This window comes from Colias eurytheme, chromosome 9, assembly GCF_061535395.1.
Source record: "Colias eurytheme isolate Ceu_HAF_F1 chromosome 9, ilColEury1 Martin Lab GWU primary, whole genome shotgun sequence".
Lineage (NCBI taxonomy): Eukaryota > Metazoa > Arthropoda > Insecta > Lepidoptera > Pieridae > Colias > Colias eurytheme.
The window spans coordinates 8,850,049-8,862,947 of record NC_142988.1 but is presented as its reverse complement, the minus strand read 5'-3'; the positions used below and the strand labels follow the sequence as shown (position 1 = coordinate 8,862,947).

Genomic DNA, 12,899 nt, shown 5'->3' with positions numbered 1-12,899 from the left:
TAAACTTGAATAGCGTACTGATACAATGTCAAATGTTATTACGACATTCTGAATGTAATAATTTAGAGTTAATAGTAGAGCTTTGTTCCACACATATATGCAAATCTAATTCGGATACTTTTGTTAATGTGCAGCGTATTGAAAGTTATGTACGGAGAGAGTAATTTTGTATAATTACTCTGAAACTTAGCAATGAATTTCACAGATGCATGTTACATTAACTGAATGTGCGCTACTCTAAAGTCACTGTAAATCAGAATATCATATGAGATAAAAGACTGAAAATGTTAGACATTCATTCGAATCCCCCATTGTTGGTTAAGTATTATCATGAGTAGAAAAAGTCATAATATATTTATAAATACCTACCCATATCATTATGTATGCTACACAATTGTTCTGAATGATGCGTTTTGTTTGTGATATAAACAGAGAAACACGATTTCTTGTCAATATTTTATTAAAATATGTTGTCTATATATCACGAATTACGGTAAGTCCTTAAAGTTACGTAATAAATACAGTCATACTTTTTATTCGAAACTTTCATCCTTTTATGCAAATTGTTTTTTTTTAATAAATTTCAATAGTCGGTACTTTTACAGGGTTTGGTGAGACTTTGTTTTCACATACTCTGATAAAACATTCCTTAAATAAAACAGAATCTGATTAAGTTCTCAATTCCTCTCATTAGAATTAAATTAAAATTCAAACAATGGTTCATTCTTCTCTACGCATATTATGATGGACTTCAGAAACTAGCAGGTTCACATTATCAACCTATTGAATATGATCTTTTGAAAGCGGCATACCGCCTGCTTCGGCAATATTTCCGTTTAAATTTTCTTCTTCGTTGATAATTTTTCAAATTATCTCCATACACAGTCTCTAAAACATGTGTCCATTTTTCGTCTAGATCCTCCGCTGGTTTGTCGTTAACTAGAATTATTGGTTTAATAAATGCTGGGCGTTTGTTTTCTTTTGTTTCATTGTCCTCCTTTAATAACGTTGTACACACTTCTGCCCAAGTGTGAGTGTCTTGAGGAGAATTTACTTTGGAATTGTCTTTGTTCGATATAACGGATATTTCTACGCTATTGTGTGACACGTCGTCGGAACGCTGGTCTTCTGTATGTTCTAAAGACGCTGCATTCAACGCCGCTTCTGCATCCAACAGCAATAACTGAAAACGTAACAATAAATTCTTTTTATTTCATTTTAAAAATAATCATCGATTTAATTGTCGTACCATTATAAATATCGTAAATATTGTGATAAATAAAAAACAACTCATTTTACATTGAAAACTAGAAATCTTATGTTCTAATTTCTATCCGAGTCAAATAATTTGCATGTACACGGGAACAGAGGAAGTCCTATATTAACTCATTTCCAAGAACAAAGGAAGCTACAGATTGAAACGAATTCAGATTAACGTTCATTGCGCTGTAAACGTACAGATAGTTTGTAATAAAGCTTAAATGTATCCGTGCAGTTGAATTTCCTATTCATAACCCAAAAGTCTCGTAAAACTACGACAAACAAATCCCAAATGTCTTTTGATGGTAATTCAACTACGGCACACAGTTCAAGACTTATTGTCGTACTTAGATAGTGTTTATTACAAAAATATTTTCATATTATTCTTTCGCGTCGACTGTTTAAAATTTGAATGCAATGGATATTAAGAACGTTGTTGTATTTAAGCACTGAAGCTCTTTATCAATAAGATAATTGAAACATTTAAATTTAATTTTATTAAAATTTTGTGAAAAGAGCTTTGTTTTAGAAATGTACAACCTTAGTTTTAGAAATGTACAACCTAGACTCGTGTTTGTCCATATAAATAAAGCTTTTCTAAATTTATATATATTCCTTAACAGGCATAAAATTTATAACATAATGTCGTTCTTTGTCTTTATTGAACGATTGTAATTAAAACCTTAATTGATAAAAGAATTCCCATGCATATTTTATTGAATCTAAATTGAATATATTAGGGGTATCAGACTTTTATAATCAAATAATCTCTTGACTATTGGAATTGCTAATGTATTCTCCCTAGTATTTAACGCAGGACACCTGGATTTTTTTTTTTTTTTTTTTTTTTGTGTGGTGTCTCTCAATGTTAGCCAGAAGGGCTTCTACATTTTAACGCGGACGCGGGGGTGAACTGAAGGTTCACCCTGGTAGCGACATGCACAAGGGCGTCCCCCCTTGACGGGGACCACGAACCTCGGCTTGAGCTGTCGCTTGAGTGGAGGAGGCCAGAAGGGCCCTAATCGGACGGGAAAAATGTGGAACGCTTCACGATTTTGCGTGTCATCCTTGCGCAGGGGCCATGCTAATCTTCTCTGTATCGTTCCAATTTTAGTATATGTACTGCCGAAGCGAGTACAGGACACCTGGAATGAATCTCGTTTGGATCGTTACGGTTAAATCAATTATTACTTTACTGTACCATCTGGACACAAGCCAAATACCGTTATGAATATCAATAAGAGGTATTTAAATAATTCGTTTTGGTACATATTAATAGCTCTGTTATAATTATAGGCTTCTGTGCCCTTTGAACTGATAATTAATTAAGTTACCGCCCCAGAATTGTGGGTGGAATTAACAAATTCAATAGTTCGTTATTAACGTTATATTTTATAAATGTTGATGGCGTTATCCTGCAACATCAATACAGGATAAGCCACAAGGTGAATATAGATGAAGTAAACTCAGGAGGCAACGATAGCTAACAATATTACGTTAGCGAGGTGTGCTGTCACTCCAATCAAATTAAACGGTGGCCGGTAACATGGTACATGTATCGAATTTTAGGTTATTGCGGTTCTCGAGCTAAGCCTGTTATAAACGACCTGTTTACCAACTTCGACCATCGCATAGTAAATTAATTTGTTATGTATATTTACTGAGCGCCACGTAAACATTTTAAAATAAAATAGTGTTCTACAATTCTTTCATTTACTTTGACTGTGACGAATAATTTATCAACTGTGGACATTTTAATATTCGTGTAAATTAAGTGGAGCGGACAGATAAATGTTTTTTACAATTCTATTTTTATATAGGTAACTAGTTATTGTCTGTTTCTCGGATGATTTTACGTAGGCACACCTAATTGGCTTAATACAATTACAGGGCGCTTTTTATACTATTTCAATGAGAAGTTACATAATATTGTATTGTTTCCCTCATAATACAGCCATTCAATTCTTTACAAAGAAAATTAAAATGGGTAGACGCTTGTTATAAATATTTATTTTTAACTTCTACCCCAACAAACACAGCTATGATTTTTTCAAATCATTACACACACCCACATAGGCGATAAAATGTTAATCACGTACTTGACTTTTTGAACTTAACCTTGCGTTTTAATGAGTGTTGTAAACAAAAGGGTTCGAAACGTAAACACAATTTTCGCGCTCATATTTTTGTTTATCCAAGCTTTAAATTATAGCGGTAGCGAAATAGCTGTAGTATTTTTATAGTATAGTTATAACAAACTTATAACCAAGATAATATTATATTTGGTACTATACTAGTACTACAGCTACAGTATCTTTAAATTTTATTACTTATGCTCTATTTTTTGATATACCTATTACCTATGCCTGTACAAAACTATCAAAGTATTTATGGAGTTACTAGAAGTGTAGAATTACGAAGTCGACAGCCGGCAGTTGGCTCTAAACCTATGTCTGTCTGTAGCATTGTAGCTGTAGTCATAAACGCTCGTAGCAGTATGAGGGATTTTCTTAAAAACAGAAAACTGTTGATATAATTAATTCTACGATGGCTAGACAATCATATAAAATTTCTAAATGTGTAAATATACGATTGGGTGACAAATGCGTATTAAAAAAACCTCCTAATAATATTCTCGCTCATTATAAACTACAAATATAGGCATCGTGATTTGCTACAAAAGCCATATTTTTACGAACATAGATTTCCCTTGTGAATACAAATAAATTATTCCTTCTAAGGCAAAAACTTTCTAAGTCGTAATGTTTATCTTTTAAAGGGTATATCAGTTCCTCGTGTAAGTGTTCTCAGTTGCTAGCCAAGAGTAACAAAAGAAACTTTGTTTTACATTGCAAAAATCCCCACAATTTTATATGGATGTGACACGTGTATCATTCTTTTGAAACAAACTTTCAGGTACTAAAGTTGAGGCTTTGCTGGCTTGGGCGTATTATCTTTGTGAATATTGTTTTCATATGATTGTATAAAAAATATGTTTATTTAAATGTTTTATGTTAAAAACAGTATAAAACATTAAGTTTTATACTGTTTTTAACTATTTGTCAGATGAACTATTTGTAATAAGATCGAGACAAACCAGCGAATTATTACTACAGTTTATTAATTAATACAGTGTACGATTTTCGTGTTAAACACTCTTTTTTATTATATGTATGTGCTTAATAACCTTTTGACCTAAGAAAAATCGCTGTAAGCATTGAAGTAATAGATTTTCTCTTTAATAATCGTTTATGAGACGTTTAAGCCAATTTTCAGACCCAACATGTTATATCAAAATGTTAAAATAATGACGGTCTAAACTCTAATTCAATATCAAGTGATTATGGTCCACCCACAAACCGAACTTATGATCCCCTTTGGTAATAAACTTATTTACAAGGAAGATCAAATAGAAGATAGTTTTGGTCTACGTACCTGAAATATATTTACATAACTAAACTTGAAAGTAAGATGAAATAATGTTATTTATTCTAGACTTCACAATAAATTCGATAACAGGTATGAATCTATCAATGGAATTCACTGAAGTCTTTTAAAATCTTTCAGTTCACGAATTTATAAATAGCAATATTTTTTTTACTAAACGTTCATTAAACAAGCTATCTTTATGAATCACTAAACTGTTTATTCCAGGTTTTCTTTTTCACGTTAAAAATCAGGAGATAATTTCAGGGTTATTCTAAAGGAAAATACTAGACAGTAATTACAATAATATTTTTTGTCTGCAGCACATTCATATTATTAATAGGTTTCAAGATTAATTGTCTTTTTATATTTCCAAAAATATCATGTACCTTATCCTTATATCATGAACATGATATTGAATGATATCTACCATAGTGAATGATTTATTGTTGAATATGTATTATATTCTGTTGTAAACATAATTGCCTTGTGCTTCATCTCGATCTTTTTTATCAATATACCAATATTATATCAATAATTTTAATCATTTGTTTTTTAAATTGATTGTTGAAATCAATTTAAAAAAACAAATGATTAAAATTAGACAAATTAGAGGAAACTGTTACAAAAAATCTAATTAACGTAACTCTACCGCGCTTATTTAACTAACTTTTCTCTCATTAAGATGCATAACATACCGTGGACCATGCTCTTGACTTTGCAATATATTTATACCAGCTGCTGTAAACACACGGTCAAAGCATCGTCTATCGATTGGCGGTAGTATTCGCAGATATTTACATAGAGCCAAACAGTGGAGGGAGTGAATCAGACGCTGTGTTTACAGAAAATCTCATCAGAGTCTCGATTTTGATGCTTCATATCATGGTTAGTGATGGATATATGTAAAATAGTTCCGGGTTGCAAAATGCTTATGTTTTGCACGCTTGCTCGTATTTAGCAATGTGTAATAATCACAGTAATAATACATAATAGATATTATAAACATGACATCTTATTTTATGTGGATACTATAGCTGCTCCGCGCGGTTTCACCCCCGTGGCTCTTCTCCTGTTGGTCGTAGCATGATGATATAGGCCTATAGCCTACCTCGGTAAATGAGCTATCTAACACCGAAAGAATTTTTCAAATCGGACCAGTAGTTCCCAAGATTAGCGCGTTCAAACAAACAAACTCTTCAGCTTTATGATATTAGTATAGTAGATTCGTACTTCTATCCCAAGATTATGTCACTTTTATTTAATCTCTTACTTATTTATAAAGATATAAAATGTCGACGACAAAAGGAAAGCCATATTTGTATTTGGTAAACATAGAGAAAATAAATAATCATTGAAGTTTACTTAGGAAAACTCTGACATTTACGTGGAATTAATGAGATTTATTATGAAAACATGTTTTGAGATAACAGGAAATTTCATTTCAGAATGTTAGCATTGAATTGGGCGAGAAGTGATTTTTGATATTTGATTTGAGTTTTTTTTAATAATTGAAAACTCCAACAAAAGTGCAGGAGACTCACTTTCTGGAAGTTCATCGCCGCTCATGATCGTTTGCATTGTCGGGGACTTTACGAACGTTTAGTTGGCCTTTCAGAAATTCGTATGCTGTACCTAATTGATTTATTTTATGAAAACCACAATAAAAACATCGTTGTATCGGATTCTATCAATCATGTCAATTTATTTAGCTTTATTGAGCGAATAAATCTCATATTATTGTGTGAAAAGATAATACTAGAAATTTCTCTGAAACGTCGTGAATAATGTAAACCTTTAAGAATTTTAACTAACTCAATTAATGAGGATTAATTGAATGAAATGAAATGAATGAAATGAAATGAAAAATGAAATGAAATGAAATGAAATGAAATGAAATGAAATGAAATGAATTAATTGAGTTAGTTAAGTAAATAAATTATTTATAATATAGTCAATTTTTTCCAAATTTTGACTGGCAACCTAGTCGATATATATTTTCCTAATTATGAGACACAAAATTTTGGTTTCATCAAAAAAACTATGAACGCACTAATCCTGCGGTGGGATCTTCGAATACCTATTCTCGCCACAAAAATGTGTCAATTGAAGTGGTGTTTTTGCAAGTAGCTTTAAACACAATTTCAAAATGAAAACAAAAAAACTAATCATCTTGTTTAATAAATAACTCCCATAAATAAACAACTTCTAACAAATTAAAATTTCTAACAAACAATGGAAGTGGCTATCAGAAAATTTTATTAACTAAGTATATTGTTCATATTATTTATGAGACAATTCAAAGGCAGATAATATTATAATAAGTCCATTTGTATTTTCCTTTATGTGATTAGACAACGAAGACAATCATATCATATCGAATTGTCCGTGAAAGGTAATTGAATTAAGTAAGTACATATAATATGAATATACTTATTTATTTTACGAAAAGCAAACGTTTTATGATTTATCAATGTTACGCTTTTTAAAAATAAAGCTCATCTAAGATAACGCGATCGATTAAGTATATAATACTTAATCTATCGCGAATCGCGATTATAGATACAGTTATTCTACCATGTGTGAAATCCACAAAGATGTCAAATTATCCAGCTTCTTGTTTAATAAAAATTTAACATCATGTGCATAAAAGAAGACCACGCGTTTCATTCTGAAATTTCTTGTTACCGTATCCCGCCTCGTGATCATTCTTTAAAGTTCTTACTTATACATTATTAACATTTACCCGTTTTTTATCCCTCGATGCAGTGTATAGAACCCATCCAACGTACACGAACATGATGAGTGCTGGTACCACCAGACTGGCGACGACTGGAATGCGACGGACCCACGCGTGGTATATAGCCAGCATGAGAAGGCATATGCCTACTAGAATCGCTATGTAGCGACCGGTACGACGCCGCTCCTCCTGAAACATTTAGTGTGAATATTTATTTGTTACTTTTTTAACATTTTTAATGGAACCTGTATCTGATCTTGACGTGAACGTGTTAAATATTCGTTAAAGCGTTAAATTATACCTACGCTTAGTTGAAGTTTATGACACAACAAGAAGTATTATTCATTATATTGGAGATGAGAAGGTTATTTTCCGAGCCTGACAAAATTAACGTCGAGTTCAAGTATTGCCAGGCTTACACGACATTAATTGAATTTTAAAATCTACCCCAGAATTGTACGTAAATCTCATATTTTGTTTATTTTACAATTCTGAAATTATGATATCTGTACTAATATCATAAAGAGGAAAGGTTTGTATGTATGTATGGTTTTCACGCATAAACTACTGGACCGATTTTGATGAAATTTGGCACAGACAATCTTTAGACCCTGAGAAAGAACATAGCTAGGCTACCTTTTATTGCGAAATATGTCCCACGGGGCGAAGCCGGGGCGGACCGCTAGTTAAAAATAAAAACGTGATATTTATAGGTTCCTATTTTTCCAATAATTGCATTCCGCGCATCCACATCTGCGGATATTACAAGTCTTGTCAATCGACACGTAAAATTGAATTTCGTAAACATACGTTATTACATCAATTCTCCATCTCTTTTCAAAATAAAACATCCATTGTTTATTTAATTTTCTTTTATAGATTACTTTAAAATTGCAGACTTTCATTTTCGTAGTGGAATAATTAATGATGAATTTCAGGAATTGCTTATTGATGTGAAAATTATTAATTCTTGGCAAAGTGTTAAAGAGTTAATTTAGGTATACGTTAGTACATATATTAAAAGGAGATTGTACTGTACAAGACAGAAGCAGTAAATTGAACAGACAAACAGACTTGAAAACAAGGAACGTTAAGTAAATTAATTTTAAAATTCTTATATTAGGTTGAGTGAATTTAAAATGTCTACGTACTAATAAGATATTAAATAAAGACTTTTAATGAATTAATAGCTTATAATCTATCCAAAACGGAATGTCGCGTCACACTGCTTTCTTCCCGCGCAATAGACTGACATCTGCCAGCATTAGGGAGGGGACGTGGCCGCGACTAGTGATGTGCGTTCTTGATTTCATCTAACAGTACATATATCGTTTTAATTTATATCAGTAATTTTGAAGACGCTTTGCTTTATGCAAGGACTGTTTTCTTTTTACATGAACGATTATACGTACATTTACAACAAGGCAAAATAAACAGATATGTACAAAAAAACAATTCATGCCACTTGAAAGGAAAACAAGGCTCATAAAAATCAAAATGGATTAACATTTTATATACCTACAATACTAAATGTGTGTATATTTAATTGGGAAATAGGAAAATAAAGCGAAACGATAATATTTTTATAGCGGTTTAACATGAATACCCACAATCGTATTCGTACAATATTCTTATTTATTTAATCCTATCTGTGAGTGTGTAACAATATTTTCATACTGAAACTGTTGATTTTATCCGTTCTTTGTTAGAACAGAATACTGATAGGAATTTTGATTGAATTGTTGTAAAATACAGCATATTTAACAGCATGTAGTAAAAAATAAGCTAATCGAAATAATTCAAAAATGCAACGTATCCATACTAATATTATAAATGCGAAAGTAACTCTGTCTGTCTGTCTGTTACTCAATCACGCCTTAACTACTGAACCAATTTGCATGAAATTTGGTCTATACCAATTATATATCTCTATATAATGCAACATCTGTAAATCTACCACATTTCTTGCAAAATAAATCATTTCATTTCATTTCATTTCATATAGATAATTTGATACCCGAGAAAGGACATAGGCTACTTTTTATCCCGGGAAATAGGATAGGTTTTATCCCGGAAATCCTACGGGAACGGGAACTATGCGGGTTTTTCTTTGACTGCGCGGGCGAAGCTGCGGGTGGAAAGCTAGTTAATTTATAATTTTGATTACTTTATAATAAGGGTAAGAGTACAATTTTTTTTTGTAACATGGCTTGTACAATTTGAAGTATTCTATATCTTTACTAATATTATATAGCTGAAGAGTTTGTTTGTTTGAACTTTGAACGCGCTAATCTCAGGAACTACTGGTCCGATTTGAAAACTTCTGTCGGTGTTAGATTTTTTGACATTTATGGAGGAAGGTAGGCTATATAATATAATCACGCTAATACCAACAGGAGCGGAATACCTACTGCGGGTAAAACCGCGGGGCACAGGTATAACATATAATTACATCCGTTCAGAAATGAATTCATTTTTCTAAACGGCTCCCGTCAAAGACCGATCAATCTCCTTTCAGTTCTGTCAACCGTGCGTAAATATATTGGATAGGAAATGTTGACAGACATAATATAGGGTCGCCCCAGGCATTTACCCTGTCAGGACCTTTACAATGACCAATAACCTATGTTTTATATCTAGATTTTGTATATTTTTTTATTTTCGTGTGTCAATTTTCATGAACGACAATATGAAACCAAATTAAAGCCACTTAAAGCGATGCAATAATAAAGAGCTTGTTAGTTTGAACGGGCTTATCTCAGTAGACACTAGACAGTAGGTAACTACTGGGTCGATTTCAAAATTATTTCACCGCTGGATATGGATATTGTACATGATCTCTGAATGCTATATTAGTAGGAAGGCTGATGCCGAGGCGGACCAATATTCTCAAAATAAAATTTAACGATATAATTCCGGTAGGTAAGTTTGAAACATTACTTTTATAACTTTCCTATTGAAAAAACAACAACATTTAATTTATGGAAGTTTTTGTATGGCTCAATCTACTTTCAATTGTTTGGTGTGGATAGGTACACCCACGTTCCTTTTACATCTTTATGAATTTAATAAATAAATCAAAGTTATATTTCTATGCCTTGAAAGGGGTAATACTACAGACAGAAAATAATACCCACTGGATATTTCAAGAGCCTCATGATATATTTTACGTACTTTATTTCGATTATTAAACCGCAAAGCCTTAATCTTCTTTCTCTCTAATATTAAATAAACTAAATTGAGATTTCGGATTTTATAAAATTCGTTAAAAATATTTATATTATCCTGCGAGATCTCATTTTATTATAAAGATAACAATTAGGTACAACTTAACATCTATTTTAGTTTTCTAATACGAAAATTACGAAATACAAGAATTACTAAATACCCTATTTATAAAGCCTGAAATAATTTGTTGATCAAATACACAGACAATTTTATATCAAAATAATTTCAACAAGCCTGTCCTAGAGAGCCTAATTAATTCAGGTATTTAGTTTATTTCGTGAAATTCTTTTACTCCACTGAAACGAATTTGTGTGGGCGAAAGAACACACGTGGTTTCAGAGCTATACAAATTTTAACAGGTGATTTTGATAGCTCATACAGTCATTTACAAGAAAAACTCTACACTCATACTTTTACGTAAACATGGCAGTTAATTTTACAAGTGGTAGACTTATTGGGATATTTTAACTTGATGTCTTAAGTGTGTTTTTAATATTTGCATATTCATTTACGTATTAAATCGGCAATTATACATAAGGCAATTATAAATATGTTTTATTCTTATAATTTTTACACTAACTATAACTCGAACTAGAATTTGTTTATAATACCTATAATGTGGTAATTTTTTTGGTGATGTTTAGATGCCAGTTTGTAAGTATGTACCTACTCATGAAGTTCATATTATCATCATACATACCTACATGATACCTACTAACATTCCTACGTTCGTATTGTTAGGTGCTTGTTATAATTTCTTTCACGAAGCCTAGATATATTGCCAACTCTTCTATTATTATCTATCCTAGATCTTAATTGAGATTGATAACAAGTCACATAAATTATTGTTAATTTTTATCAATGTACGTTAGAGTGGTTAGATATTGGTCACATAGAAATTGGTTAATTGTCAAAAGAAACGTCAAAATAGTTGTGTGATGATGATAAAAAAAATATTTTTCACTTTGGTATAAACTATAAACCCACATATCGATGTTTTTATTATATTGTCATTTTGTAGTTTATAAATTCGTATCGCAAAAATGTTGTAAATAATATGAATGTAATGAAATCCTTCTTGTGAGATAAATATTTTAGTTATATAATCTAAAACTAATATGAACAAACAATTAAAAAAATATAGATGCAAGTCAGAAATAATATTTTGTTAAAAATTAAAAATATACCTGACCTTTCAGTTATTCTCTTTAATTAAAATATCGCAGAAATGTAAATCAAGGACCATAAATTAAATCTCACACAGTAATCAAAATATTTTGTTCAATACCAAACAAACTTATAGGAACGGAAATTCATATTAGGTATTATTATTATTTTATATTAACTTACGCGTTCTGATCAGAGCCGTATTGATAAAAATCGAAATTAATATATTTATCCTTAAACAACAGGATTTATTAAAAGTAAACAACTGTACAAGAAATTATAAATTAACTGAATAAATAAAGTGTGAGTTTATTCAGTTAATTTATAATTCAGTTAATTTATAATACCAAAAGATTTTAAAGAATTAAATACTAGAATTGTTAGTATCTACCTATGGGAAAAATATTTTCATGGTTAAAATTTACTGCATAAACTGTACAGCGCCGCTAAATTTTAATATTATTAAAGAAAATAGAAAGTAAAGTTTTGTTATTTTAAAATTACCTTTACAGAAGAGACAGGCGGTTTATGAAGAAGGTTGACTGAGCTTCTTACCTCGTTGTTTAATTTCAAATTCATTTCGCTGTTAAAGGAAAATTACAACCATGTTAAACCTCAACTAAATTATATTAAAACTTGTTATTATTTATTTTTTAAATACCTAGCCCATCGCTTCAATTTATTTAATGTAAATATTATTTATAAATACTTATTTAAACACACCTAACACTAAAACTCGTTTAACGAACAAATGAATTCGCGAAGTGAGTGCGTGTGCGCGTACTCTGATAGAGGCGCCAGAACACTGCAAGAATTAACATAAATACATAATGAACTTACGCTATGTTTACTCCGACCGTTAAAAACGCGTAAAGCTCTGCAAGTTTAGGTATCACTCGGGAACGCACCGCTTTTAGGTACATCCATCTCACCGTTTCCACGATGCTATAACAATGAAGCATTTAATCATTTAGAACGTAAATATCGGCGGTTGAAGCTTTCCAGAGCGATTTTTATTGACTGCACAATGTTAACCATACACGCTAACTATAAACAATTTTTGCTAGCCAGAATGTAT

At 31.2% G+C, this 12,899-nt stretch overlaps 1 protein-coding gene and 1 non-coding gene across 2 annotated transcripts; both read right to left on the bottom strand.

Annotated features, from left to right (window-relative positions):
- Window positions 1-735: 735 nt before the first annotated feature.
- Window positions 736-12,611, bottom strand: LOC149905989 (uncharacterized). The gene is made up of 4 exons (XM_090105988.1): window positions 12,545-12,611; window positions 12,326-12,404; window positions 7,433-7,615; window positions 736-1,183 (listed from the first exon to the last, which is right to left on the bottom strand). Exons 2-4 carry the CDS (start codon window positions 12,398-12,400, stop codon window positions 776-778), a joined length of 666 nt encoding a protein of 221 aa, XP_089962114.1. The 5' UTR covers window positions 12,401-12,404; window positions 12,545-12,611; the 3' UTR covers window positions 736-775.
- LOC149905990 (U6 spliceosomal RNA) lies at window positions 2,292-2,398 on the bottom strand. Its single transcript, XR_016457116.1, has one exon. It is a non-coding gene; the product is annotated as a U6 spliceosomal RNA (small nuclear RNA).
- Window positions 12,612-12,899: the final 288 nt, after the last annotated feature.